The 25,199-nt window shown below is 40.1% G+C and overlaps 2 protein-coding genes across 10 annotated transcripts in view; both read right to left on the bottom strand.

Moving 5' to 3' along the window:
• Positions 1–229: 229 nt before the first annotated feature.
• GP5 (glycoprotein V platelet) lies at positions 230–7,153 on the bottom strand. 3 transcript variants are annotated; one of them, XR_010338950.1, is made up of 2 exons: positions 2,114–5,108; positions 230–825 (listed from the first exon to the last, which is right to left on the bottom strand). XR_010338950.1 is itself a non-coding variant. In XM_021671360.2 (2 exons), exon 2 carries the CDS (start codon positions 4,857–4,859, stop codon positions 3,177–3,179), a length of 1,683 nt encoding a protein of 560 aa, XP_021527035.2. In that variant the 5' UTR covers positions 4,860–4,861; positions 6,181–7,153; the 3' UTR covers positions 1,658–3,176. The 3 variants fall into 3 exon arrangements, 1 of the variants encoding a protein (XP_021527035.2); XR_010338949.1 differs by having other exon boundaries at positions 1,786–5,108; XM_021671360.2 differs by lacking the exon at positions 230–825 and adding an exon at positions 6,181–7,153 and having other exon boundaries at positions 1,658–4,861.
• A 1,407-nt stretch (positions 7,154–8,560) lies between these two features.
• ATP13A3 (ATPase 13A3) overlaps positions 8,561–25,199 on the bottom strand; it is a 94,702-nt gene continuing 78,063 nt past the window's right edge. For 3 of the 7 annotated variants that reach the window (XM_012448954.2, XM_012448953.2, XM_064366942.1), the window contains 4 exons: positions 24,754–24,842; positions 19,436–19,516; positions 17,878–17,967; positions 11,040–11,923 (listed from right to left, as the gene is read on the bottom strand). In XM_012448954.2, coding sequence (XP_012304377.2) covers positions 11,726–11,923; positions 17,878–17,967; positions 19,436–19,516; positions 24,754–24,842 — 458 coding nt within the window. In that variant the 3' untranslated portion in view covers positions 11,040–11,725. Of the gene's footprint in view, positions 11,924–17,877; positions 17,968–19,435; positions 19,517–24,753; positions 24,843–25,199 lie in introns of all 7 variants that reach the window. The other 4 variants (XM_064366943.1, XM_012448952.3, XM_012448956.2 and 1 more) reach the window with 3 other exon arrangements.

Genomic DNA, 25,199 nt, shown 5'->3' on the forward strand with positions numbered 1-25,199 from the left:
AATCCAGTCTCTACTAAAATTAGCCGGGCATGGTGGCAGGTGCCTGTAATCCCAGCTACTCAAGAGGCTGAGGCAGGAGAATTGCTTGAATCAGGGAGGTGGAGGCTGCAGTGAGCTGAGATCACACCACTGCACTCCAGCCTGGGTGACAGAGTGAGACTCTGTCTCAAAAAAAAAAAAAAAAAAAAAAAAATATATATATATATATATATATATCTGAATTCAGCTTGCTGTTTTGTTTAGGACTTTTACTATCTGTTCATTAGTGAGATTTGCTTATAAATTGTTTCAAAAAAAATCCATGACCAGTTTTGGTATCAGGTTATACAGCCTCATAAAGTGGGCAGGGACATGCTCTCTGGTACAGTTCATAAAAACTGGAATTGTCTTTTCTTTGAACATGTTGTAGAACCCCCCTGGAAAACCATCATGGCCTGGTTTTATTGTATGTGTGTATTAGGTATTTATTGTTACAAAACAAATACCCCAGATCTTGGTGGTTTAAAACAATAAAATATATTATGTCACAGTTTTTGAGGGTCAAGAATTTGGGAGTAGCTTAGTTGAGCGGCTGTGGCTCGGGGTCTGTCATGAGGTTGCCATCAAAATGTTGGCTGGGGCTATCATCACCATGACTGTGGCTGGAGGATTTGCTTCCAATGTATCCCGCTCACACTGTGGCCAGTTCCCTGCTGGCTCGCGGCAGGAGGCCTTGGGTCCTTGCCATGTAGACTCCTTTAGGGCTGCTTGAGTGTCCTCATGACATGGCAGCTGGCTCCCCATTTCGTTCTTCAAAGAATTGTGGGTTGTTTTTTTTTACTAGCTCTAAAAAAGAAAAACTAACATTGACATATATGTTGCTTGAGCTAGAAGATATAGAAAAACAACATATATCCATTCAATTCCTTCCAAATATGAGGTGAAAAGATGAAATATACATGTATAATATTTTAAGAGTCAGTCTTGCTCTTGTGCACCAAGTGGATCGTACCACTGCACTCCAGCCTGGGAGACAGAGCAAGACTCTGTCTCAAAAAAAAAAAAAGTAATGTAAATAAATGGAAGATGAACAATGCGTACTGGCAAGAACAGTAGGTATTGTAAAAAATGCAAATTCTTACTCAAATTCATTTATAAATTTACTGCTATTTCTATTAAAATCCCAGCAGGCGTTCTCAATGGAGTTGACATGCTGACCCTGAAATATTCATAGGATTGCAAAGAGCCAAAAGTAAAAGAGAAACAAGGTAGAGAGGTGAGCCTGTGCCAAAGCCATTAAAGCTCCGGTAACAAAGACCTTGAGTATCATACGGGACTAGACAAACAGACCAATGGAGAACACAGAAACCGACTCCCACATCTGCAGAACCCGGAACCCAGTGTCAGCATCCAGCTGTCCTCTCCACATCCACCTGGTGGGGTTGGAGGACCGTGAGCACAGAGCCTGGCCACACAGGGCTGAGGCCACCCACAGGGGATGACAGACTGATTGGAATGTAACCTCCAGTACGAGAAAGTTTGGATTTACCTTTATACAGAGAGGAGGGAAAAAAACAAAAACCCTCAAAGCTCTTCTTTAGAAATCATGATGCTAATAATAATTGCTTGCCCTTTAGTAATAGTAGCTAACATTCATTACCATTTATTGACTGCAGGCCACTGGGCAAAGTCATGATATGCTTTATTGCCTTTAATTCTCATAAAAACTCTACGAAGCAGGTACTATTTTATCCTTTTTTAAGGCTGAGAAAACTAAGGCTTAGAGAATGTAAGCAGGTGTCTTACCTAAAGTCCCACGCAGTTAGTAAGTGGTAGAGCTGGGATTTGAACCCACAGCTGTCAATTCACCAGTCCCTGTTTTAACCACTGCCTCTCCCAAGCACAGATATCCAATTAAAGCAACAAAGGTTTTACAGCTTTCAGTTGGAAGAACAAAGGAGACTATGACAGCAGCTAAACTAGAATCAAGCTTATCATTATATTCATGAATAACAGCCACATGTTAGCTGTTCCACAAATGCTTGTGAAATGAGGTGGCATAGTTCCAGGAAATGAAAATCAATCCAGTTTCAAAATGACGTATTGCATGGATATAAAGCAAATGGAAACTCACAGGAGGCTCAGGAAACACGCTGGACACACACACGGCACCTGGAGGGAAGGCTCCGTGTTTTCTTCCTCTCTCACCTTCACAGAAGCCGCCTATCCTGAAATTGCACACTGCATGAATGGAGTCCAGTGCTCTCCCAAATAGCCCATAGGTCAGAGATACATAAAGTGAGAAAAATGGGGCAAGGGAAAGGACGGCAAGAGCGCTACTTCTCAATTAAAAGTCGATAAAGAGGGCCGGGTGTGGTGGCTCATGCCTGTAATCCCAGCACTTTGCTAGGGCCAAGGCGAGCAGATCACTTGTGGCCAGGAGTTCGAGATCAGGAGTTTGAGACCAGCCTGGCCAGCATGGCGAAACCCCATGACTACTTAAAAAAATACAAAATTTAGCTGGATGTGGTGGCACACCCCTGTAATCCCAGCTACTCGAAAAGCTGACGCATGAGAATCGCTTGAACCTGGGAGGCGGAGGCTGCAGTGAGCCGAGATCACGACACTGTACTCCATCCTGGGCGACAGAGTGAGACTCTGTCTGAAAAAAAAAAAAAAAAAGACAGCAACTGATCCTTTCCCTCCAGGAAAGCCATCATCACTTGGATCGCATGTATTTCTTTATTCATTCATTGATTTCACAAATATTTGCTGGCTAACTCTCTGCAGGAGACAGGTCCTGGCCTGGAGTTGTCCCCTTACTCCGTAGCGCCCCCTCTCTCTGACAGACGCCAAGCCAGCCACAGCAGGGCAAGGATGGGCCCAACACAATCCAGCGCCCCCACCGGAGCGGGAGCTGGGGAAGGCGGGCAACTACAGTTCACAAATGTAAAGCTTCGATCTGAAGAGAGAGAGGGAGGGGGGACAGAGAGGAGAGATTGCGGGCCTGTGAGAATGAAGAGCACAGAGCGGAGAGGAGGAAAGGAGGGAAAGGAAGACGTGGCAGTGGGGGAGAAGAGGAAGAGAGGAGGAGAGGGGAGGGGAGGAGGGAGAGGAAGACAGCAGCAGCCGGTCTGGAGTCTCCTCTGAGCCATATCTGGTCACGTTCTAAAGAAATAGAAGATTTTCCGATTGACTTAACCAAGAGCTCTCTCTCTGATTAATTTTGGAAAGAGCTGGCCGATTGTAATCATAGCAAACACGATGATCGCGGTGATCATGGCCTGAATAGCTAAAAGCAGAAAATAAAACCCCCAGAATGGGCTATGATCTTGACGTTTGCCCTTGGCCACCGGCTGGGCCCACACCCAGGGTTCTGAGCTGTTGCGAGCCAAGGTGAGACGGCCAGGGGCTTCCGAGGAGCTGTCCGCAGCGGGGTGGGGAGGCGGGCCCCGGGAGCCGGGGCACTCCGCGTCACTCCGCGACAGGGCCCAGAGCTGCAGGCCGGCGTGCTCCCCAGGGCCTGCGCACCGGGGGGGCTCTTCCCGGCCCAAGAGGTCTGGGTGCTGCCGCAGCCACCCCAGGAAGGGCCCCAGGCCACAGTCGCAGCGCCAGGGGTTGTGCCCCAACAGGACCTCCGTCAGCCGGGGCAGAGCCCCAAACACGTCGCCAGGCAAGGTCTCCAGCTGGTTGTGGTCCAGCTGGACGCTCTCCAGGCTGCTGAGATTTCGGAAGAGCGCGCGGGGCAGGGCGCGCAGCCTGTTGCGTCGCAGGGACACCTGGCGCAGCCTGCCGAGGCCGCGCAGCAAGCCGTCGGGGAGGGCGGTCAGGCTGTTGGAGTGCAGGGCGAGCTCCCGGAGCTCGCCCAGGCCCTGGAAGGCGCCCTGCGGGAGCGCACTGAGCCGCGGGCTCAGGGTCACCCCTAAGACCCGCAGGCGGCTCAGGTTGCGGAAGGTGGCGGCGGGCAGGGTGCGCAGCTGGGTGCCGTTCAGCCACAGCTCCCGCAGGCCCCCCATCTCCCCGAAGAGCACCCCAGGGAGCTCCGCCAGAGGGTTCTCGAACAGAGTCAACAGAGTCAAATTGTGCGAATGAAGAAAGAGCGCCGAGGGGAGAAACGCAAGATGGTTTCTCGCAAGAGTCAAAGAATTCAGGTTTGGGAGGCGGTCGAAGGTCCCGGGTGCGATGGAACCGATGTGATTTCGGTGGAGCTGCAGATCCGTCAGGGCGCCCAGGCTGTTCAACAGCCCCGAATCCAGAGACACAAGCCGGTTCGAATGGAGCAGAAGTCTCTCAAGCTTAGCCTGTGCGCCAAGCAATCCCTCGGGCAGGTGGGTCAAGTCGTTTCCCGATAAATCCAACAACTTCAGGTTCCCCAGATTCGTGAAGAGACTGGGAGGAAGGAAATCGAGCTGATTCTGGTTCAGAACGAGCTCCTGCAGGTTAGCCAGTTTCTGAAACAGGTTTTGGTCAAGGTCCCTTAGCGCATTGTGGTCCAAAAACAACTGCTCCAGGAGCACCATGTTATCCAGCAGCGCACCGGGAAGATGAGTGATTTGGTTGCGCGACAGCCTGAGGGTTTTCAGTTTTCTCAGGTCATTGAAGGTGCCGGGGGCAATGGCGGAAATGTGGCTGTCGGAGAGCATTAGGCGCTGCAGGACGGTCATGCCACTGAAGCTGTGGTTCTGCAAGACGCCGCGGCTCATTCGGAAGAGCAGGATGTGCGTGAGGTTGGTGGGCAGGCCCAGCGCGGAGATGCGCGCCACGTCGCCCCCTGAGCACTGCGCGGCGTCCCGGAAGACACACTTGCAGGCTGGCGGACAGGGGAAGGGCTGGGCTCGCAGAAGCCCGAGCACCGCGCACAGCAGGGTCCTCGCCAGCATGTCTGAAAAAGCAACCGTGGGAGTGTGGTCAACGCACGGGAGCGTTCGCGACCGTACTGAATCCTGAGATCCTGCACTTTTTACAGAGGCACAAGTCCTTTGGCCAGAATTCTCACTCCCTCTTTTCTTAGGACTGCAGATTTCCCTAGGTGGTGAAAAGACATTCATTCTACGCTGTGTGGTCTCGTTCTTTTACTTTATTGATTTTCTACTCTGAGTTTAAAGCATTGAGATTAAAGTGTTTTCAAGCCACCCAGGCCGGGTGCGGTGGCTCACGCCTGTAATCTCAGCACTTTGGGAGGCTGAGGCTGGTGGATCACCAGGTCAGGAGTTCCAGACCAGCCTGGCCAATATGGTGAAACCCCGTCTCTACTGAAAGTACAAAAATAAGCCAGTGTGGTGGCGCTCGCCTATACTACTCGGTCCCAGCTACTCGGGAGGCTGAGGCAAAAGAATCGCTTGAACCTGGGAGGAAGAGGTTGCAGTGAGCTGAGATCATGCCACTGCATTCCAGCCTGGGGGACAGAGTGAGATTCCATCTAAAAAAAAAAAAAAATCAAGCTACCGAATAGCCAATACTTAAAAATCCTTACATAGAGAATTAATTAAAATAATCATTCTCACATTCAAGCTCACTGACATTACAAAGCACTGTCCATTGTGAAAGCAGCTCTGCTCTTGACTTTATAATGTACCCTGCCTTGGCTCTAACCAACAGTCAAGAAGGGAACGGCAAAGTCTGCAGCCACCACCATCTGATTCTTTTGCTCACAATCATGCTATTTCTGCAGTACCAAGTTACTCTATTAAAACGATGGACACCCCAAAACAATGAACACCTTCAATCAACAGCCAACAAAAGCACATAATAATAACATCTATCATTTTACAATCAACAGCCAATAAAAGCATAAAATAATGCCTGTCACTTTATGCCAAGCATTATTCTCAGTGCTTTATTTATACCGTATGCATTTAATTCTTATGATAACCTTAGGAGGTAAGTATATTATCCCGGATTCAAGGATAAAGACACAAAGGCACAGAAAGGTTCAATAGTATAACTAGGATCACACAGAATTTGAGGGAAGTATTTTTGACTTAGCCATAAAGAGCTACCATTTCTAAGATGCTTAATAAAAGGTAATACTCATGGCACTGAATTTTCTGTGAAATGCACACAATACTACTCATCTGCCAAAACAATGTTTCCCAAGTGAAATTTTACATAAATTGCTTCTGGTGAAATTTTCTCATGCACACACAGATGAATGGAGCCCTCTAATTTCCTATACTAATTTTTTTAAATATTTGGCCTTACCTGAAATGGTTCTGCACGCCAAAGCAACTGAAAAACTTAGAGCTTTGCATGTGATTCGACACTTTCCAAAGGAAGAGGGTAGGATCCTTGCATCCTGAGGATACAGACTTCACCAGAATAGGTCAGGGAAAGGACCCTATCTCAGAGGCCATGTTCTGGTTTTTCACGACAGATATCTTCAAACTGAGAGACCATATATAACCTGATTCCTACTATCAAAGCAAGAGCAGTGGGAAGAGTTTTTCCATAAATAGCACAACATAACTCTGCGATGCTAAGAAAATTTAATGATAGTTGGATCACTGCAGTAGCCACACCCCTAGATGGGCCACACCTCCTTTGGGTCTTCCTTTTCACGACACATGGCCCTAATTTTCCACCCAGTTGTGTATGTGTGTGTTGTTTATTTTTCTCCATTCAGCAATAAAGCTAAGAACAATCTCAAATGCTCCACTCATTTTTTTTCCTTTTGGGAATAATGAGGCCAAGAACATCCTTGAACACATTCAATAATGGCATTGCTGCGTTGCAGGGTGTTGACATGTTCAATTTAACTTGGGAACATCAAACTGCTCTCCAAAGTGGTTGTACTGGTCTACAATGCCTGCCATTGATGAGAGTTCCTGCGCTTCATCTCTGCCCACGCTTGCTGCTTCCTCATTTTTGCCATTTCTATGAAAGAGATCGCAGCATGGTTTTAACTTTTCATTTCCCTGTTTAATGATGAACTTGAGCACCTTTTCACATAATTAAGGCCCACTTGTGCTTCATTTGAGAATGCTGGGTTTCCTTTTGCCCATTTTTCTATAGGCAAAACATGTATGTCTATGTGTCTTTTGTAAGCACTCTAATGTTGTCTGCATTAAGACTTCTATCCATGAAGACACCATAAAAAAGGTGAAAAGACAAACCACAAACCAGAGATATTTGTAACACTTATAACTGACAAAGGCTTAATATCAGGAATGTCTACATCATGGGATCTAATCACCCTTTGATGTAGCCAAATGCAGTCAGAGTCCAGTAAATGCTGAGTTGACTGAAATTACCTTCTAAGTCATGCAATCCTGGACCACAGGGAAGAGTCGGAGCCTCTGCCAGGTATCACAGGAGGTCTTTCAGTTCTGATCACCGGAATGCAACTCCAGAGCCCAGAACTGCTGCACTGGTGAGCTGGTAAGTCCATCATGCAAAGGCAAATCAAGTGAAAGGCCCCCCCTTGCCCATGAAAATGGCAGGGAGCCAACATGACAGACAGGGAAGGCGCGCTGTGAAACAGCGTTAAGATGCCGACTCAAATGCTCGTGACACTTCTTCAGCCTATTTCCCCAGGAAAAATCCAGTCAGAATGGCCTCTATGTTTTGTTCTTTAGGAAGACATTCTGATTATCCAGGAAGGGAGAAGTAGGGATGGAAGTTGCAGAGAATGGAAAACACTCTTAGTCCATCCACTTAGCAAGTGGATGAGGTAATGAGAAGTATTTGGAGCAATGAAATTGACAGCTCCAGTGCTTCAAGCCTCAAGATTCTGGATCCATCACCAGGTCAGAAGTCTGCTGTAATAGTCACAGATCCCTGGCTTAAGGGGCTTAACCATTCAAAAGCAGGTCTGCCTGGGTGAGAGAGTGTTTTTCCTCTTTGAGGAAGACTCAGTGGGCAAGGCACAGTGGGGAGTAACTACACCCCAACTTGGATCACGGACAGTCTCACTCAAGCCCCTAGGACTCGATGTCCCTTCCTGCAATATGCACTCAGAATAAAGCACTTGGCAGTGATAGAGGGGAAGGAGACACATGCAGAACTGTGCCCACACCAGCAGGCTGTGTGGAAAGGATCACACATGCCACACAAACCATAGCGACTGATAAGAACTAGAGCTAAAAGCAGGCAGGCTCTCACCTGCCGAATTCATCACACCACAGCCAGCCATGTGTGTCCTAGCAGAGGCTACATGTCTCTGGAAGCTGAGCTGCCGAAACAACTCCTACCCACAGACAAAGGTCCTGTCTTCTCTGGGATTTCCACAACCATCTTCTCTCTCCATGGTATTAGCTTTTGGTTTGATTCTCCCAACTATTAATAGATTATAAGTCCTCTTACATTAATAGATTATAAGTTCCTCTTACATTTCGCCATTTCCCTCAGACTTCCTGGCGTTTAACATTTGGCTCTGCACTGCATCTGACTCAGGGGTTTCCCCAGGATGGTCAAAGACATGGTGTGATATGCGGAATGCTGTTCCTATTTCCTTCAAAAAATCCAGTTTTTTTAAAAAAAAAGTAAATGGGAAGTATTATTAGGCAGAAAAATAAATCCACAAAGGGAAGTATTCACGTGACTAAAAAGCAAACAAATTTATAAAAACCCCGAAGAAATGAAGTGTTATTTCATTCATTAAAATTTTTATTTTGAATGCGTCAATCAAAAAAGGTTTCCTAAGATTATTTACAATGTTGAATGTACAATTACGAATGTATGCCTTTTTGACAAGAGGGTACCATTCTTGAGCAGCAATACAATTTTAAAAATATAAAGATGCAGTATCATTTCTGATATAAAGTTACTTAAAAAAATCCAAGGTCTTAGGGAATTCACAAATCATATCCAGAAGTAATTAATTTAATGTACACATAATTACCAAATTTTAATATATTAAAAATGTGTAAATGCCCACAGACTATACAAAAATTAACATCCCATTTTGTTAAAAGCTCCCAACCACCTCCCACCATAAATATACAAAAACCTATTTTTAGATATGTCAAAACTGCATGCACGCATGTTTTCTAAAGGTTGAATTTTGCTTTTCACTGAGTAATGTTATCGATAGCTGTTTTTGGAACTACATAAACACTGATATATTGGTTACCATGCCCTTGAAACTGCGCAGTACTTTCATAAACATGGGGAACAAAGGAAATAGAGTAAAAACTGCAACAGTTCTGTTTAGATGCAAGTGCCATTTGGAAAGCTTTTGAATTTAAGGATTATAAAACTACTGTAAAAAGTATGCATTTTGTTGTTGGCTTAGCCATTTTTATTCAAGCATTATTTGCAGCACTGCTTTACAGCAGTTGGTGCTAGAAGATACAAAACATATAGTTACCACTATTTATACTTGAGGGAGAAAAAAAGGTTTAAACAACCCTGAGGGAGACACACATTAAAAATCTTGTTATTTATTTAAAAAGTTAAAAAGTTACATATCATTATTTAACAATTACTTTCCCAGACATTTCTGTCCTTTAAGTATGTGTATAAATAAAATCTAAATCAGTAATATTTATTCATCTTAATACATCAAAATAATATATGTACAGATTTTAAAATTTAAGTCTATATGAACTCAAATAATTTAATGTGAAATTCAGAATGAAAATTATGTAATGGTGACCTACAGAGAGAAGACTCAGTCTATCTATGGCACTGAGTAGAACCACACCTGGTTTCAGAGATATTCTTCAAATAACATTCTCAATGTGAATAACCCACCGTGTCTATATTCAAATTAACTTCCTACAAATGCTTTTCCACCTAACTCAACACCTCATTCCTTGGAAAACGACATGGACAGATGAGATATAAAACCCTTATTAACTCTAAATGTCAAAAAAAGGGGGGGTGTCAAAAATAGCTCTTTATGATCATGCTCTTAAAGATTGTTAAATACAATCTGATAACTGAATTTTAAGCTGCTACTTAGCAATTCCTTTAATTATATGCTTGAGTGCTTAAACCAGAGAATAAAATGCACAATTCTGGACAGCACTGAAGAATAACACAAGCATATTTGAAATTAATATGGAAATTATAAAATGATCCAGAGAATAAGTAACTACAGAAAATAGTGCTAATTCACAGCTCAAGAGGTCTAAGATGCATAGCTTCATAGGATTATTCATGGAACAACTGTTATTATCATCTAATGTGTATTAATAGCGTATTATACATTTTGATGGAGAACTTCGATTATATTTTTGGAAGAATCATCAGTGGCAATAGCAGTTAACAGTGATCCTGAGTGTAACTTCTATTTTTCTACAGTTACCAAACATCATCCAGGTCTTTGCAGCATATAGAGTGAGAACCATTTGGTCCTACAATTCTAGGTAAAATTTGGTAAATTGGTAAATATATGCTGGGAAATAACGATCAGCTAGAAGTAGAAAGCACAGCAAGCATGTTACTGGCTATGGAAGAACACAGAACAATGCCATATGTTTTAATAGTTGAGTGTCCATTTTATAACACTGTCAGTTTTCTAAGTTTTGCCAAACTGCTGGAGGCATTTTTAAAGTTACCTTAATTTTGGCAAGAATTTAAACGTTAATCAGGCCAAAGAGAAAGGTGAAACATGCTTTTCCACATTTCTTTTGGCTCAATGAATGTCCTTTTTTTTAACTTTATTTCCTCATTTTTTTCTCCCAGAAATTTCCACACCAAATAGGTTCATTTTTAATAGTTCAATTCAAAATAGACATGCTCTGACCTCTGGCGCCACCTAATGGCATAAAACAAACTCTCACCAAGTTCATATTGCTTTAAAAAAATGCAGCCATTCAAATCCAATATTCTTTAAGCCTCATTATTGATAAGACAGAGACATACGTCAAACCTCAAAAAATCTTATGAGGTAAAATTCTAATTTGAAAAAACTATTATCTTATGTCTTTAAGTAATTGAAAACAAGAAAATTTTTAAAAACCATTTAAAATAACACAAAGCCTGACAGAAACAAATTTGAAGAAACATTAGAAAGATGAATCTACATCTACTGTCAAAAGAAATGAATCCTATATCCTAGTGAAAAAGGTTCTACAACATTTAACAGAAGCAAATCAGACTACTGACACCTCACATAGGACAAGAGCCATTTAATAGCTTTGAGAGGCATCTCAAGAAGGCAGTGAAGCACCTTGCTGATTAGAAAAATAAAACCCAGGCAGTTTGTACAGAAAATATAAAACCATAAACGGAAATTACCTGAGTTGTTCTATAAACAACACCATAAAAACTCATTCCTAACTCTAGACCATCTTAGGGAATTGGTGTATATTTATACAGAATTCTTTGTAAGAAATATTGGAACAAATTAAAACAGGCTTTCAATATATTTTCACTGGAGGCTAATTAACACTCATTTTATCAATCATAAATTTAGAGTCCATATAAATACAGACTTTTTCTAATAAGAGGGTTGTGAACATAAATGTAAAGAGGTAAAATGACCTCAAAAACTAATGTTGAAAAATCTACCAAACACCAAACTTCTCCTGTACCCAGTATAGAGAATATCACTGAGAGTAACAATCAAGAAAATTTTGGAAACGTATACAATATTTGCATGACTGAAATGAAGATGCAGGACTTTACAGATTGTTAATTTAACTGTTAGGACAATACCTTTTTCTGTTTTTGTTTTTAAGGAAGAGAAAAGCTATCAAATAACTACTATATCAGAAGGGACATAAACTGAAATAGTGCCATTCTGACACACAGGATCAGAAACTCCTAAAACCACATATTCCTGAATATTGACTGACTGCTATGTTATGGTGATGATCTGACATGATCCATTCTCCTTAACTAAAGCTTTAGCTTCTGTGGTTGTCTGAGGTTTTGGTGGCCATTCTGGATCAACCAAGAGCTCCTGCGCCAGATACATGTACTTGGCCTTTGGTATCTTCTTTCTACAGCCCAGGGCCCAGGATAAGCAGCATTTTCCCCACCGATCCACGGACTCCTAAGAAAATAAGGGGGTGGGGGGGGAACAAAAAAAAACACCCCATTTGATTAAAGGCTTGTTGTTTTGAACAGGTTAAAGCACACATTAGCAGAGAAAAATAAGAGGAAATGACTTCTGAGCGCATCAAATGGTGGTGGGGGGGAATCCATGTTAAAAAAAAGGCAGCTTTGGCCAGGTGTGGCGGCTCATGCCTGAAATCCCAGCACTTCAGGTGACTGAGGTGGGAGGAAGGCTTGAGCCCAGCAGTTTGAGACCAGGCTGGGTGACGTAGTGAAACCCCGTGCTCTTTTGTTTTATTTTTTAAAGGCAGCTTTCGATTATTTAGGAACTGATTATTCTTTAGATTTTTTTTTTTGTTATCAATGTGATTTACTTCATTTTTTCTAGTTTTATGTACCTATACTCTAGTGTACTAATACATTTTAAATAACTTGCAGATATGAATTCTTTAACACAAAATATCCAATGTATTAAGAAGAACTTTAAGCCATTCAGAAAGAGAAAAAATTTTTAGTATTTAATTTGAAAATCTTCACATTCTGCCCCAAACTGTCTTTCAGTACGATTACTCCTGGCAACTTAGCCACATGACCATTTTTGGAAGAAAGCCACGTACAAATCCTCGTTACTATTAATATCATCTCTCAAAACAAAGTAAATATTGCTTGATCAAATTTAGGGCTTCAATCATGTTTAATGTCAATTACGTCATTTAAAACCACATCCTTACTAACATAAAAAGCAATACTGTTTTATAATGATGGTCCGTTGGTGCCTCACGACTGGAAAGGGGTATAAAAGGTATAAAGCAAGTCCTATTGTTTCATATTATTTCACTGCAAAAAGCTCTGCTGTTAGCGAAATCCTTCTGACCAATCCTAATGTTTTTAGGGAATGTGACCTTAGATAAATAATCCTTGGAGAATAAGAAAGCAGAATCACTGGTTAATGCATAGAAATGTAAACTCTTGGATAACACTAAAAGGAGAAAAAAAAAAAAGAAATGTAAACTCGAGAGGGATGAAAAGGGCTCTTAGAATTTGTCTCAATTGAAATTTGAAATAAATATAAATTACTACACTGGGACCTGTAGTAGTTATATTTACCTCTAAAGAACAGCCATGTCTTATTTTCGCTGATGCTTCTCCAAAATGAAATTTAAATCCCAGGCCATTGTGTTTTGCCAGTCAACATATAACCCAGGCTACAACTAGTTCTAAATGAAGTAATCTCACAAAATAGAAGTATAACATACATATTCTTATGTTATCCAAAATGCCTCATGATTAAAAAAGGCATTTGCTATAGATGTATTTGGAAACATGTCTCTAAATTGGCCAATGGAGAACAGCAAAAATACTTTAAAATTAAAGCTCTTAAAACATTTTCACGGTTCACTTGACAGCTCTTGCTCATCCTACTGAAACAACCATCAGGAACCTACTACTACCCTTTCTCCCTTCTCCCCAGCCCCGCTGAGTGCATGATTAATGGTAACTCACCGCTCTCATCAAGGTTAAAGGTCTGCTAGTTTAAGTTTGTCAACAAAACACAATAAGCTGCACTGCTACCAAGAATTTAAAGGCAAAGACTGAACAAAATAAGCTACGTGACATTCTGGGGTGGGGGCAGGGGAGGTTTAAGATTACTCATCTAGTAGCCTCTTTATTGTCACAACTAAAGAGAGTTATATTATTAGTATTACCTTTAAAAACAAGTCCATCAGAAAATAGCATTAAGGTACAGAAGTCACTATGTATAGGATTCTTCAGGTGATCCAAAATAACAGATAAAGCCTTTCCAGTAAAGGCAGACAACAAAGGTAATATTTAATCTGGGATGACAGTTTACGACTTGGATCTTACTTTTTCCCAAGGTGTTGACATTTGCCAAACTAATTGTGGAAAAAATCACTGTTCCTAAATCAATTCAAAAGCTGTCACTTTTAAGTAGCACTGTTATATGATCACAGAAAATAAGCTAATGTTGACTGTTGACTTTTTTTAAAAAGCAGGAACATAATAGGCCTTGTCTGTCCAAAGAGTCTGCCAGTGTGAAGGGCAATGCGTACCAAGCTGAGTTAAGGAAAGCCACACACACACATACCTCAATTCACTGTTCCCTACTTGTAGAAAGTAAGTCAACCAATACAATTAAAATTAATTTAACTGCAAATAGAACTACAACTGAATAGGATTCTTTTTACACATTGAAAAAAAAATCCTCACAACCCTATTAAAAACAATGTACACTTGTCACAATTTTTAAAAAGTCATGAGGAACACTAAGGATCCCCCTGCTCTACTCTAGTTGGAAACATTCTGTTCCTGTACCCTTACCTCCCCGCAAGTATCATACACAAAAAAATACACTATGTGCAAGCACAGGTTTGTTAGTTCACAAACACAAACAGACCAAACACAATCTCAAACACAATATAATTCACTGGAAGAGAAAATAAAAGGTGCTACAGGCATGCTGGAATGAGAGATCAGCCAGGGGAAAGATGACGATGGTGAAGGGAAAGGCGAGTGCCATGTAACACAGAGACCATGAGGCAGGACAGCAGGGGCCTAGAAGGAGCGCGCGGGCCTCTCCAAAACATCCAGAGCCAAGTCCTTCAAGCAGGGAGCACAGCAGCTGTAGCAACTGGATCTTTCCGTCTGTTCCTGAAAGGAACGCTTCAGTGACCAAATGTAACCCCTCAGAGAAGTAAAGAGGCTACCATGCTTAGTTCAGCAGAGAAACTAAAAAGAACTTTCAAAAATGTCAAGTTTACACTTAGAAAATGTTTTCACGGGCTGTATATAAAATATGATGCCATGCTTGAAGGAAAAAATGTTATAATGGCGCTGTGGTTTTCATAAGTCTTCTTCCATACCAATCCTGAATATAAAACCAATACAGAAACTTAGCATTAACATTCTGTCCATATAAGCTCAAACAATATTCTAAGTGGCATAAAGACTACCACTATACCATAAAGACTACTTTTTTGGATTTTTCACCAAAAAAGAAAACATAAATTGGGCATAAATCTTCAGGCAGGATCAAATTACAGGCTAGTATGATTCTAGCTCCACTACTAAGTGACCTCAGTTTACCAGACACAAGGTAGGCACAAATGCTTCTAAAGAGAAAATACTACAGATCTCCTCAAACGGGGTAAAGCTTTACGGAAAACCACAGATGCTGGGGGCCTCCACTGAAGATTTCCATTCAGTAGGTCAAGGGTGGAAAAAAGCATTGTTGATAAATAACCTTGCTTGAAAATCACTGATACAAAGGATTTTTTTTGGGGGGGGGCGGTCAGAGAATAAGTATTAACAACTGGGGCTGCCAATTGTGACAACCAAAAATGTCTCCAGACACTGCCAAATGTCAGCTGGGGGAAATCACCTCTGATTGAGAACCATGGCCTTATGGTAATATGATTAACTGATGACTGCCTCTTAGAGAGCCACAAACATGAACAGTGAAGCAACACTACACACGGAAGCATCGGAGAAGAAAGCAGGTTACTTTGTGCTGAGAGGTTATAAGAACTCTCTTTCCTAAAGCCAGTAAGGTTTTTAAAAACACACCTTAATCATGATCACAGAAACGGAAGACTTAAATTCTTGTCTATTTGATGATTCTCAGAATCAGGTGACACACAGGGTGTGCTGGGTGGGGCCCACTGCTCTGGACCAGTCTACCTTCACTCTCCCCTGAACACTTCAGAGGAAGACACACAAACTCTTACAAAATTAGAAGGGCCATGGACACAGGGAGGGGAGCATCACACACTGGGGTCTATTGGGGGGAAATAGGGGAGGGACAGCAGGGGGTGGGAGGGTGGGGAGGTGGAGAGAGAGAGCATAGGGATAAATGCCAGATATAGGTGAAGGGGAGGAAGGCAGTAAATCACGCTGCCATGTGTGTACCTATGCAACAATCTTGCATGTTCTTCACATGTACCCCAAAACATAAAATGCAATAAAAAAAATTAGAAGGGCAGGCCGAGTGTGGCAACTCACACTTGTAATCCCAGTACTTTGGGAGGCTGAGGCAGGCAGAGCACTTGAGCTCAAGAGCTTGAGACCAGCCTGGGCAACGTGGAGAAACCTACCCTCGGCACCCCCCCAAAAAATGCTGGGTCTGGGATGGCATGCACCTATAGTTCCATCTACCCAGCAACATGGTGAAATCCCATCTCTACAAAACAAAAATTGCTGGGCATCATGGCAGGCACCTATAACGCTAGCTACTCAGGAGGCTGAGGTGGGATGATCACCTGAGCCTGGAGAGCTCAAGGCTACAGTGAGCCATAGTTGTGTCACCGCACTCCAGCCTGGGTGACCAAGTGAGACCCTGGTCTCACAAAAAGGGCAGATATTTATTAATAATTTTTTAGAAAACAGAGACAAATAAAAGAATTATCTGCCATTTAATTTTGGTTGAAAAGCCAGGAAAGGCTTCCAATCCAAATATTTTTAAGGGACCTCATGATATTTTCAACTAAACCAGGGTATTATTCACCTTCAAAACATGTATTTCTTATTTAGATCAAAAGTCAGAGATCTCTTTAGAGAATATAAAAAATCTAAATGTTTTCCTAGGCCTAGGATACAATGTAAACATTTCACATGAGAACTGATGATATAAGCCAAAGATAACCTTTTGAAGTAATGTAGTGAGGTTAACTATATGTACAGGGGTAGGTGGGTTGGTGTTGGGGGGTGTGTGTGTGTGTGTGTGTGTGTACACACATACGAGATTTTGCCAAATGACTTGAGCCCATTGTACAACCCTAGTCATACCCACTACTAGGGACAACTGGTATTATACTGCTTTCAGGAAAAAAAAAAAAGAAAAGAAAACTGAGGCTGATTCCAGTTGCTGCTGCCTTCCATCATTATTCACCATAAAACATTAGAAAATGGAAACGGTACTCTGCAGGCCCTCTCATAAAGCAATCCTGTGGCATTACACCAGGACATCAGGCCTGCTGTATTACCAAAACAAAGCTCAGAAGTTACCACTTGGGTACAAGTTGGCTAAAACTAAGTGGGTAACCCAACTTAAAAATGCCAGGGAGTCCTCTTCATCTCCACCAGCTTCCTGTGGTTCAAGGCTGCATGAAAGACTCAGAAGGCCTATCTGTAAAGCACATCACCCATCTCTAAAGAGCAATGGGTAAGGCAATGAAGGGGTGATACTTTATTCAGTTCTCTATGCCCCAAAGAGCTCTGATTCATAGTATGGGTTTAAAAACTAAGTCCAATCTGTATCTGTACCAAGAACTATACTTTAATATCTTAACACTAGGAAATGGGTTTTATTCTTCTATGTCTCTTCTCTCTTCACTACAGAACTTGCGATACCTTTCAAAAGATAGGCTATTTAACAGGCCCCAAAAGTCAACTGTCCTAAACCATAGTTTGTATGAAAAAAGGCACATCATCTTGTGAATGATAAGGTATATAACGTTGGGGAAAGCCAAAAAGCCACCCCAAATTAAGGGACAGTAATTGACAAGAAATCAGAAATCATTCTTCAAAATTTTGGCATTTGGACTCTGATCCAAGAAACAATTTTCATTGCAAACTCTGTTTATATAAATCTCATTTAGCTTCTAAGGTGACTCATGAAAAACAAAAACAAAATTTATAGCAGATTGAAATGGAAAAATTAACTCTCACCTTTGAGGACAAGACTTTTACATGAATAGAAGATCAGGATTGGAATGGAAAGGAGACTTATGAAATTTCTGATCTTGAAAAGCCTCTAAAAAATGTTTGCCATGAATTTTCTAGGGCTTCTTTTAAGAAATGCAATGCCATGCATAAGAAAAAAGGCTGAAGTAACACATAATAGAACAGAACAAGAACACACTACAGAATGCAGAGTATACAAGCAAAAGAGCCTAGAGAGACATGAAGAATGGATAATAAGTGCTGAGTTCCAACCTGTGGTGGCTGTGTGGTGCTGAACCGATATTCTCCTTGTTTGTCTCGATTGAACACAACTTTCCAAAGGACCATGTCAAGGAAGAAGTTCTGAGACATTCCAGTGAGTTAAGAATTAATAATGACTAAGTTATTTTTTTATTAATGTACACATTTTTAAAAAATCACAATGCTGCATAACTGATGAAAAACATAATTTTCTTCATTTTCATATATAGAATTTCACTTAATCAAGAATGACAGGATTTTTGTAACAAATATAAATAAACCATAAAATTATTGATAAAATGAGACTTCTAAATTTTCCATGAAATTCAGCTTTTGTATAAATCCTCAAGTCTTTCCCATATTAAAGTGATGCTTACATAATTTGAAGTCTTTCTTAACAATTGTTATTTTCATTGAATATCTAGTATAAATTCTATATCCATATCTATAGATACATAACTTCATCAGCATCCAACACAAATCATTCTTTAGATAGTAAGAATAAGTAACATTTCTGTGAAAAGACGAACTTACACTGTAGAAAAAGGAAGAATTTTTAGAATATAATATATTACATGTGCTTTCTAGCACCCATAAAATAGAAAACACACACACACACACACATTTCACTGGGCAACTTCGAAAGGTCAGTACCATAATATCCATGCTTCCATCATATCTCAAATTTCAATACCAAGTCATCTTTTAGGGGGATAACTGAAATAAAGCATAATTTCTAAGTCCAGAGCTATTATCACTGAAATATATGGATATATATTTCTCAAAAAAGTTACCTTTATTTTAATCAAAAAGCCTGTACTATGAAACTCTGAACTTAAAAATCACAACTGTATCTCCCCCTTCCATTTCTTATAGTCACTCTAAGAGTTAGTTATGATAGTAGTTCTGAAAGCAGACAAAAGCTTATTAATAAGCCATCAATGAGAACTTGCCAACTCCTTTTAGAGACACTAACCTAAAGGCAATCCTAATGGGAGGGTAACTATACAATATACAATGAATCAAGGAGTACTCCAGACCTCTAGAGACCACTCAAAACCAAATACGAAGGAGGAAGTTCCATAATCAATATTGAAATTAGGTTAAGTCCAGAAGGATTATTATTTTCTACTTTCAATAAATTATCTTGCTATGAATATTCACTATGTTTCCTGGAGAATGGCCCTACCTCTTCCTCCCTTAAATGGGAAATTTTGCTGTACATCAGAAAACAGATGGCACGTGCCAACTCTGATTTCACAATCACTGGTTCATCTGTTCATGGGCCACTTAGGCACCAAACTTCTCTCCTTTCTACTCATCATTAATTTTTATTATCACATTGCTTATTTTTTCCTATGTGTATGACTGCAAGTAAGTCACACCCCTTAATATGACCATTATCAATTCACAGAAAAGTTAAGAAGAGAAGGCTAAATGAATTTGCCTAAGATGAAACTGAGACTCTGTGGCTTTCTATTATATTACCTGCCCTCTTCTCCCATTTACCAGTAAACTACCCAAGAATCCCAAAGCAATATGGCAGACATTTGACTATAGAAGTGCTTACCTCCACTGTGACAGATACAAAGGCATTGACAAGAACAATGATGAGCATAGTTATACGCCACTGATACGGTACACACACTATCTGTAATGCAAAAAAAAATTTAGAGTTAAAATTGCTGTATGTAGTCCATATTGTAGCATTATATCATAATTTCTAAATTTACTGAATTGCTATGATGTGCCAAATACCTTCATATACATTATCTACTTAATCCTCAACAATGCCCCAAGGTATATATTATATTTCCAATTATAAAACTGAAAGTTTAAGTAACTCAAGGTTAAAGAAAATATTAAGTGACTGAGGTTAGAGTCAAATCCTATTCACTCAGATTCAAAAGTCCATGATCTACTAGCGCATGAATGTCTAACAACTTTCTATTTTTAAAATAAAATGCCATCTTTAAACAATGAGGTACCAGCCAGGCACAGTGGCTCATGCCTGTAATCCCAACATCTTGGGAGGCAGAGGCAGGCAAATCACTTGAGGCTAGGAGTTTGAGACCAGCCTGGGAAACATGGCAAAACCCCATCTCTACAAAAAATACAAAAGTTAGTCAGGCGAGGTGGTTGTGTGACTATAATCCCAGCTACTCAGAAGGCTGAGACACGAGAATCACTTGAACCCGGGAAGCGGATGCTGGAGTGAGCCAAGATCCTGCCACTGTACTCCAGTGTGAACGACAGAGCAAGACTCTGACTCAAAAAAAAAAAAAAAAAGAGGTACCAATCTAATAATGAAGCACTGGTCAAAACTCAATTATAAAGACAAATTCATAAAAGAACTACACAGATGAAGTTAAGAAACAACAATCTAAGTGTTCACTTTTAAATCTGATTAATTTCTAAGGCCTAAAAAACAGAATAGTAGTAAAGACAGAAAGAAGTTTAGAATAAGAAAACTGAAAGAATCTAACAACTGCCTAGCTACTAAATGAGGAAGAAAAGGCAAGGATGAATAGACAACACACACGCACGTACACACATGCACACTTCCGACTTCAGTGGTACCAAGAAACAAAGAAGAAACAGGGCTGAAGGAGAACATGATGAGCTTAGTTTTTAAAATGTTGAAATTGAGGGATCTGTTGGGTGGAACAGATCCAGTTAATAGTCAATTATCAGTGTATATGCAGGTCTAAAGCTTAGTAATGAGTTAGGCTCAGGTTATAAAGGTTGGGAGCCTTTAACATTTAGATGGTGATTACAGGTGAAGCCATGACTTTAGGGGACATCATCAGAATGTACTGACTAGCCAGAGGGATAAGAACAGAAATAAAAGGGATTCTTAACATTCAAGCAATGGGCAGAGGGAGTAGAGCTACAATGGAAAATGAGATTGAAGAGTCACAGAGGTAAGAAAAGGCCAAAAGGCAGCTAAGCATCACAAAACTTCAGAACAGAGTATCTTAAGAATGATGACATAGCTAACTAGTTAAATAGTGCTAGGGAGTCAAGGAAGACTGGAAAAAAATCAGTTAAGGAGAAAAGGCCATTGGACTTAACCAGTAAGAGGCTGTTAATGGCCTTGCTAAGGGTGGTTTCAGTAGATTGACAGGGAAGATGCCAGACTAGTTGATGAAAGTGTGGGAAGTGAGCTGAATGTGGTACTATTTCAAGAAAAAGTTGGTTGTGAAACAGAAGACATGTCTGGCCAGAGAGAAATGTAAATGCATTTTATTTTCTTCTTTTAGTGTAAGTGCTAAATCCCTCAATGAAATATGTAGGAAACAGACATATACTGCTGGTAAGGCTATAACCTGAAAACATCTTCAAAGTTCAATAATGCAGGATTTAGGAAAATTAAAATTACAGATACCCTCAGACCAAGCAATTCTACTTTTGCATATTTAGCCTATAAATATTTGTCTGTAACTGGAGTGTGCAAGGATTTACAACACCACATTGTTTATAGTACCAAAACAATGGCGCCAACCTAAATATCCAGCAAAACAGGACTAAACAAATTATGAAAAAGTCCATGCAATGGAATACTCATTTCACAAACTTCGTAATTTAAGTTATATAACTCATATAACTTTAAGATCAAACCTGTCCATAACATACAAGAAAGGAAAATTAAATCTGATCTCATTCATGCAGAGGTAAAAATCCAAAACAAAAATCATAGCAACCTAAATCCAAAGGGTTTAATAGAGTGCATCATGGCCAAATTGAATATATTCTAGAAATGCAAAGTTAGTTCAATATTTGAATACTGATCAGCTATAATTCATCACATTCTTCAGGGAGAAAAACCGTGTGGTCATTTCAATAGCTGTAGAAAAAAACATTAGTCGGCCGGGCATGGTAGCTCACACCTGTAAGCCCAGCACTTTGGGAGGCTGAGCAGGTGGATCATGAGGTCAAGAGATCGAGACCATCCTGACCAACATGGTGAAACCCCATCTCTACTAAAACTACAGGCCAGGTGTGGTGGCTCACGCCTGTAATCCCAGCACTTTGGGAGGCTGAGGCAGGCAGATCACCTGAGGTCAGGAGTTTGAGACCAGTTTGGCTAACATGGAGAAACCTGGGCTCTATTAAAAATATAAAAATTAACCAGGTGTCATGGCACATGCCTATAATCCCACCTATTTGGGAGGCCGAGGCAGAAGAATCACTTGAACTTGGGAAGCAGAGGTTGCAGTGAGCTGAAATCACACCACTGTACTCCAGCCTGGGTGACAGAATGATACTCTGTCTCAAAAAATTAAAAAAATTTTAAAATTAATTTTAAAGTTTAAAAAAATTATCTAGGGGTGGTGGCACATGCCTATAGTCTCAGCTACTCAGGAGACTGAGGCAGGAGAATTGCTTGAACCTGGGAGGTTGCAGTGAGCCAAGACTGCTCCACTGCACTCCAGCCTGGGGTGACAGAGCGAGACTCGGTCTCAAAAAAAAAAAGAAAAGAAAAAGCATTAGATAAAATTTTAAAACCTTTTATGTTAACAACACTGTACTACCAAGGAGCTTCCTTAACCTGATAAAGACATATACTAGAAATACACACCAAATAGTATATTTAATGGTGAAATATGAGGAATACTTTCTTTAGAGACAAGAGTAAGACAAGGGTATCACTATCACTGTAACCAATATATTAAGACATGAAAAACACAGAGAAAGCACATAAGGACTGTGAAATGTCAGAAATAAACAGCTTGTAATTACTTATATATGATGCCTGTCTACAGAGGGGAGGGGAGGGGAGAGGAGGGGAGGGGCAAACTGATATAAGACAAAGAGAGTATCAGTGGGAAAAGACAAACTTCAATAAGCAATTGCTGAAACAAATGAGTATTCATAAGAGAAAAAAAGAAAAAGAAAACTAATCCCTATTCAAAAGCTATACATAAAATTAATTCCAGATGGATTAAAGACTAAATGTGAAAGAAGAGTACCTTATAACTTTGAGGTGGACAAGTCTGCCAAACTGAGACACAAAGGAACAAATAAACTATTAAATTTGACTTGTCAGATTATAAATTTTTTTTTTCCTTTTTTTTGAGATGGAGTCTTGCTCTGTCATCCAGACTGGAGTGCAATGGCGCGATCTCGGCACACTGCAACCTCCACCTCCTGGGTTCAAGCAATTCTCCTGCCTCAGCCTTCTGAGTAGCTGGGACTACAGACGCCCACCACTATGATCAGCTAATATTTTTATATTTTTAGTAGAGACAGGGTTTTCACCATGTTGGCAGGCTGGTCTCGAACTCCTGACCTCAGGTGATCTGCCCACCTTGGTCTCCCAGAGTGCTGGGATTACAGGCATGAGCAACTGAACCTGGCAAATTTGCTTTTTAAAAACAGATATTATAAACAAAGTAAAAAGACAAGCCACAAACTGGGAGAAGATATTTATCACTATACAATCAAATATGATACATTAGAAATTCTGAAAACTAAGTTTTAAAAAAGGCAACATCCTAATAGAAAAAACTGGCAAAAGGCACGAAGAGGCAGTTCACAGACAAAATAAAAATGGCCACTAAACAAATGAAAAATGCTTAATTCTATTAGTAAAATTAATTGGCAAATTAAAACCATCATGATAGAACATTTTACACCCACTAGACAAGACCAAATGTTAGCAATGATGTGAAACAACAGGCTGTCAAACACTGATGGAAGATTGAGGCAATCACTTTGGAAAACAACTTGGCACACTGTAGCTGAAGAGTACATGCTCACCATTACACTAGAATATACCAGAGGAACCTTTTGTCCCTAGTGGTTTTCCAAGGGTAGTAGTGAAGGGAGTATATTATCACTGGAAGTGTATGGAATTATCAGCACATGGCAATATTTAAAAAGCAGATGGACTTCTAGTGAGCTTAATTACTGCTTTCAAATTCTCTACAGCATTGCACCACCCTCTCACTGCTTGTACCTGGTATAAACCACTCCTATTTCACTCTTTGATACACTATTACTTGCCCCTATACACTAAAAGACATGTAAAAACATGTTCATAGCAACAGTATGTTCAGTAATTATTTACCAACGAAGAATGGAGAAATGAATTTAATACATTCCTACAACTGTATACTACACAGCAGTGAAAATAAAATACATGTATCAACAAACAATGTTGATGGGAGAATGCAAGTCACAGAGAAAAGGGAACAAGATAACATCTTCATAAAGTTCAAGAGTACACAAAACTATCTTTTATGACTGCAAATATATATGGTAAGTATATCATGAAAACCGGGAATGAAGGGGAAAATCATCAAAACAGGTACACGAGAGTGCCCTATTGACTGGTAATGCTACCCTTTTTTGTTTTCTTTTTGTCACTGACTCATGCTCAGGAAATGTTCATTTCTTTTAAGTTGGATGATACACTCAGGGTGTTATCTTTTTACTATTTTTAAATTATGGTTAACAACTTAAATATGTGTGTATATTCTTTTCAATGAAAAACAACTATTTCATTACTCAGAAAGTTTTTAATGAAAAGAATGAAGAACTAAATGGCCAAAAAAGAAAAGGGAGCATGTGTAGACTACTGAAGAAAAAGCCTGGTAAAGAAGAGAGGAGTAACAGATATCAGGATCAAGACTTCTTTGTTTTTAAAGACCAAGGGACATTTAATTTGTTTGCAGACAATAAAATGAAACCAGAAGCGGAGATTAAACAGGTATAACCAATAAAAGCTATTGTTTTAATTAGGTTCTTTATTCTTAGTGGAGTACCTTTGGGTTACTATAACTGTATCTTAGAATATATGAAAATAAGAGATCCTGGAAAAAAAGAAATGTATACAGGTTGCTCTTTTTCCCCAAACAAATGATGTGTTTAATAAAGCCTTACCTCAAGAACCTGGTCAACATAGGCAACTGGATACAACATGATGAATAATATAAAAGCATATAAAAAAATCACAGAAAAAACAAAAAAATCTGGAAAAGAAAGTAAAACAAATTAGGAAATTCCTTTATATAAAAAGGCATCCAATAACAACTGATATACTGTCATTTCTAAATCTGGTTTTGAATATTTTTACTTCAGTTGATGAAATAACGTATATGCTCTGTTATTTCCTAGAGGATGAGATATTATTCCAGGCACCGAAAAGATTCATATACATGATGTGATGGTATGGATATTTAAAGTCCATTAGCTTTAACCTTATAAAAGTACTTCAGAAAACAATCAGCACTTACAAAAATTCAATTCACACCTTCATAGCCATCTGTATGTTGCCCAAATGGATAGCTACTTTGTAAGATAATAAAGCCAATATATAATGTAAAAAG

This window comes from Aotus nancymaae, unplaced genomic scaffold (assembly GCF_030222135.1).
Source record: "Aotus nancymaae isolate 86718 unplaced genomic scaffold, 86718_ANA_hifiasm-v0.15.2.pri h1tg000067l, whole genome shotgun sequence".
In the NCBI taxonomy this organism is placed as follows: domain Eukaryota; kingdom Metazoa; phylum Chordata; class Mammalia; order Primates; family Aotidae; genus Aotus; species Aotus nancymaae.

Bases quoted from the DNA above. Each gene is read 5' to 3' on its own strand.
- GP5 (XM_021671360.2), bottom strand. From the start codon at position 4,859: ATGCTGGCGAGGACCCTGCTGTGCGCGGTGCTCGGGCTTCTGCGAGCC.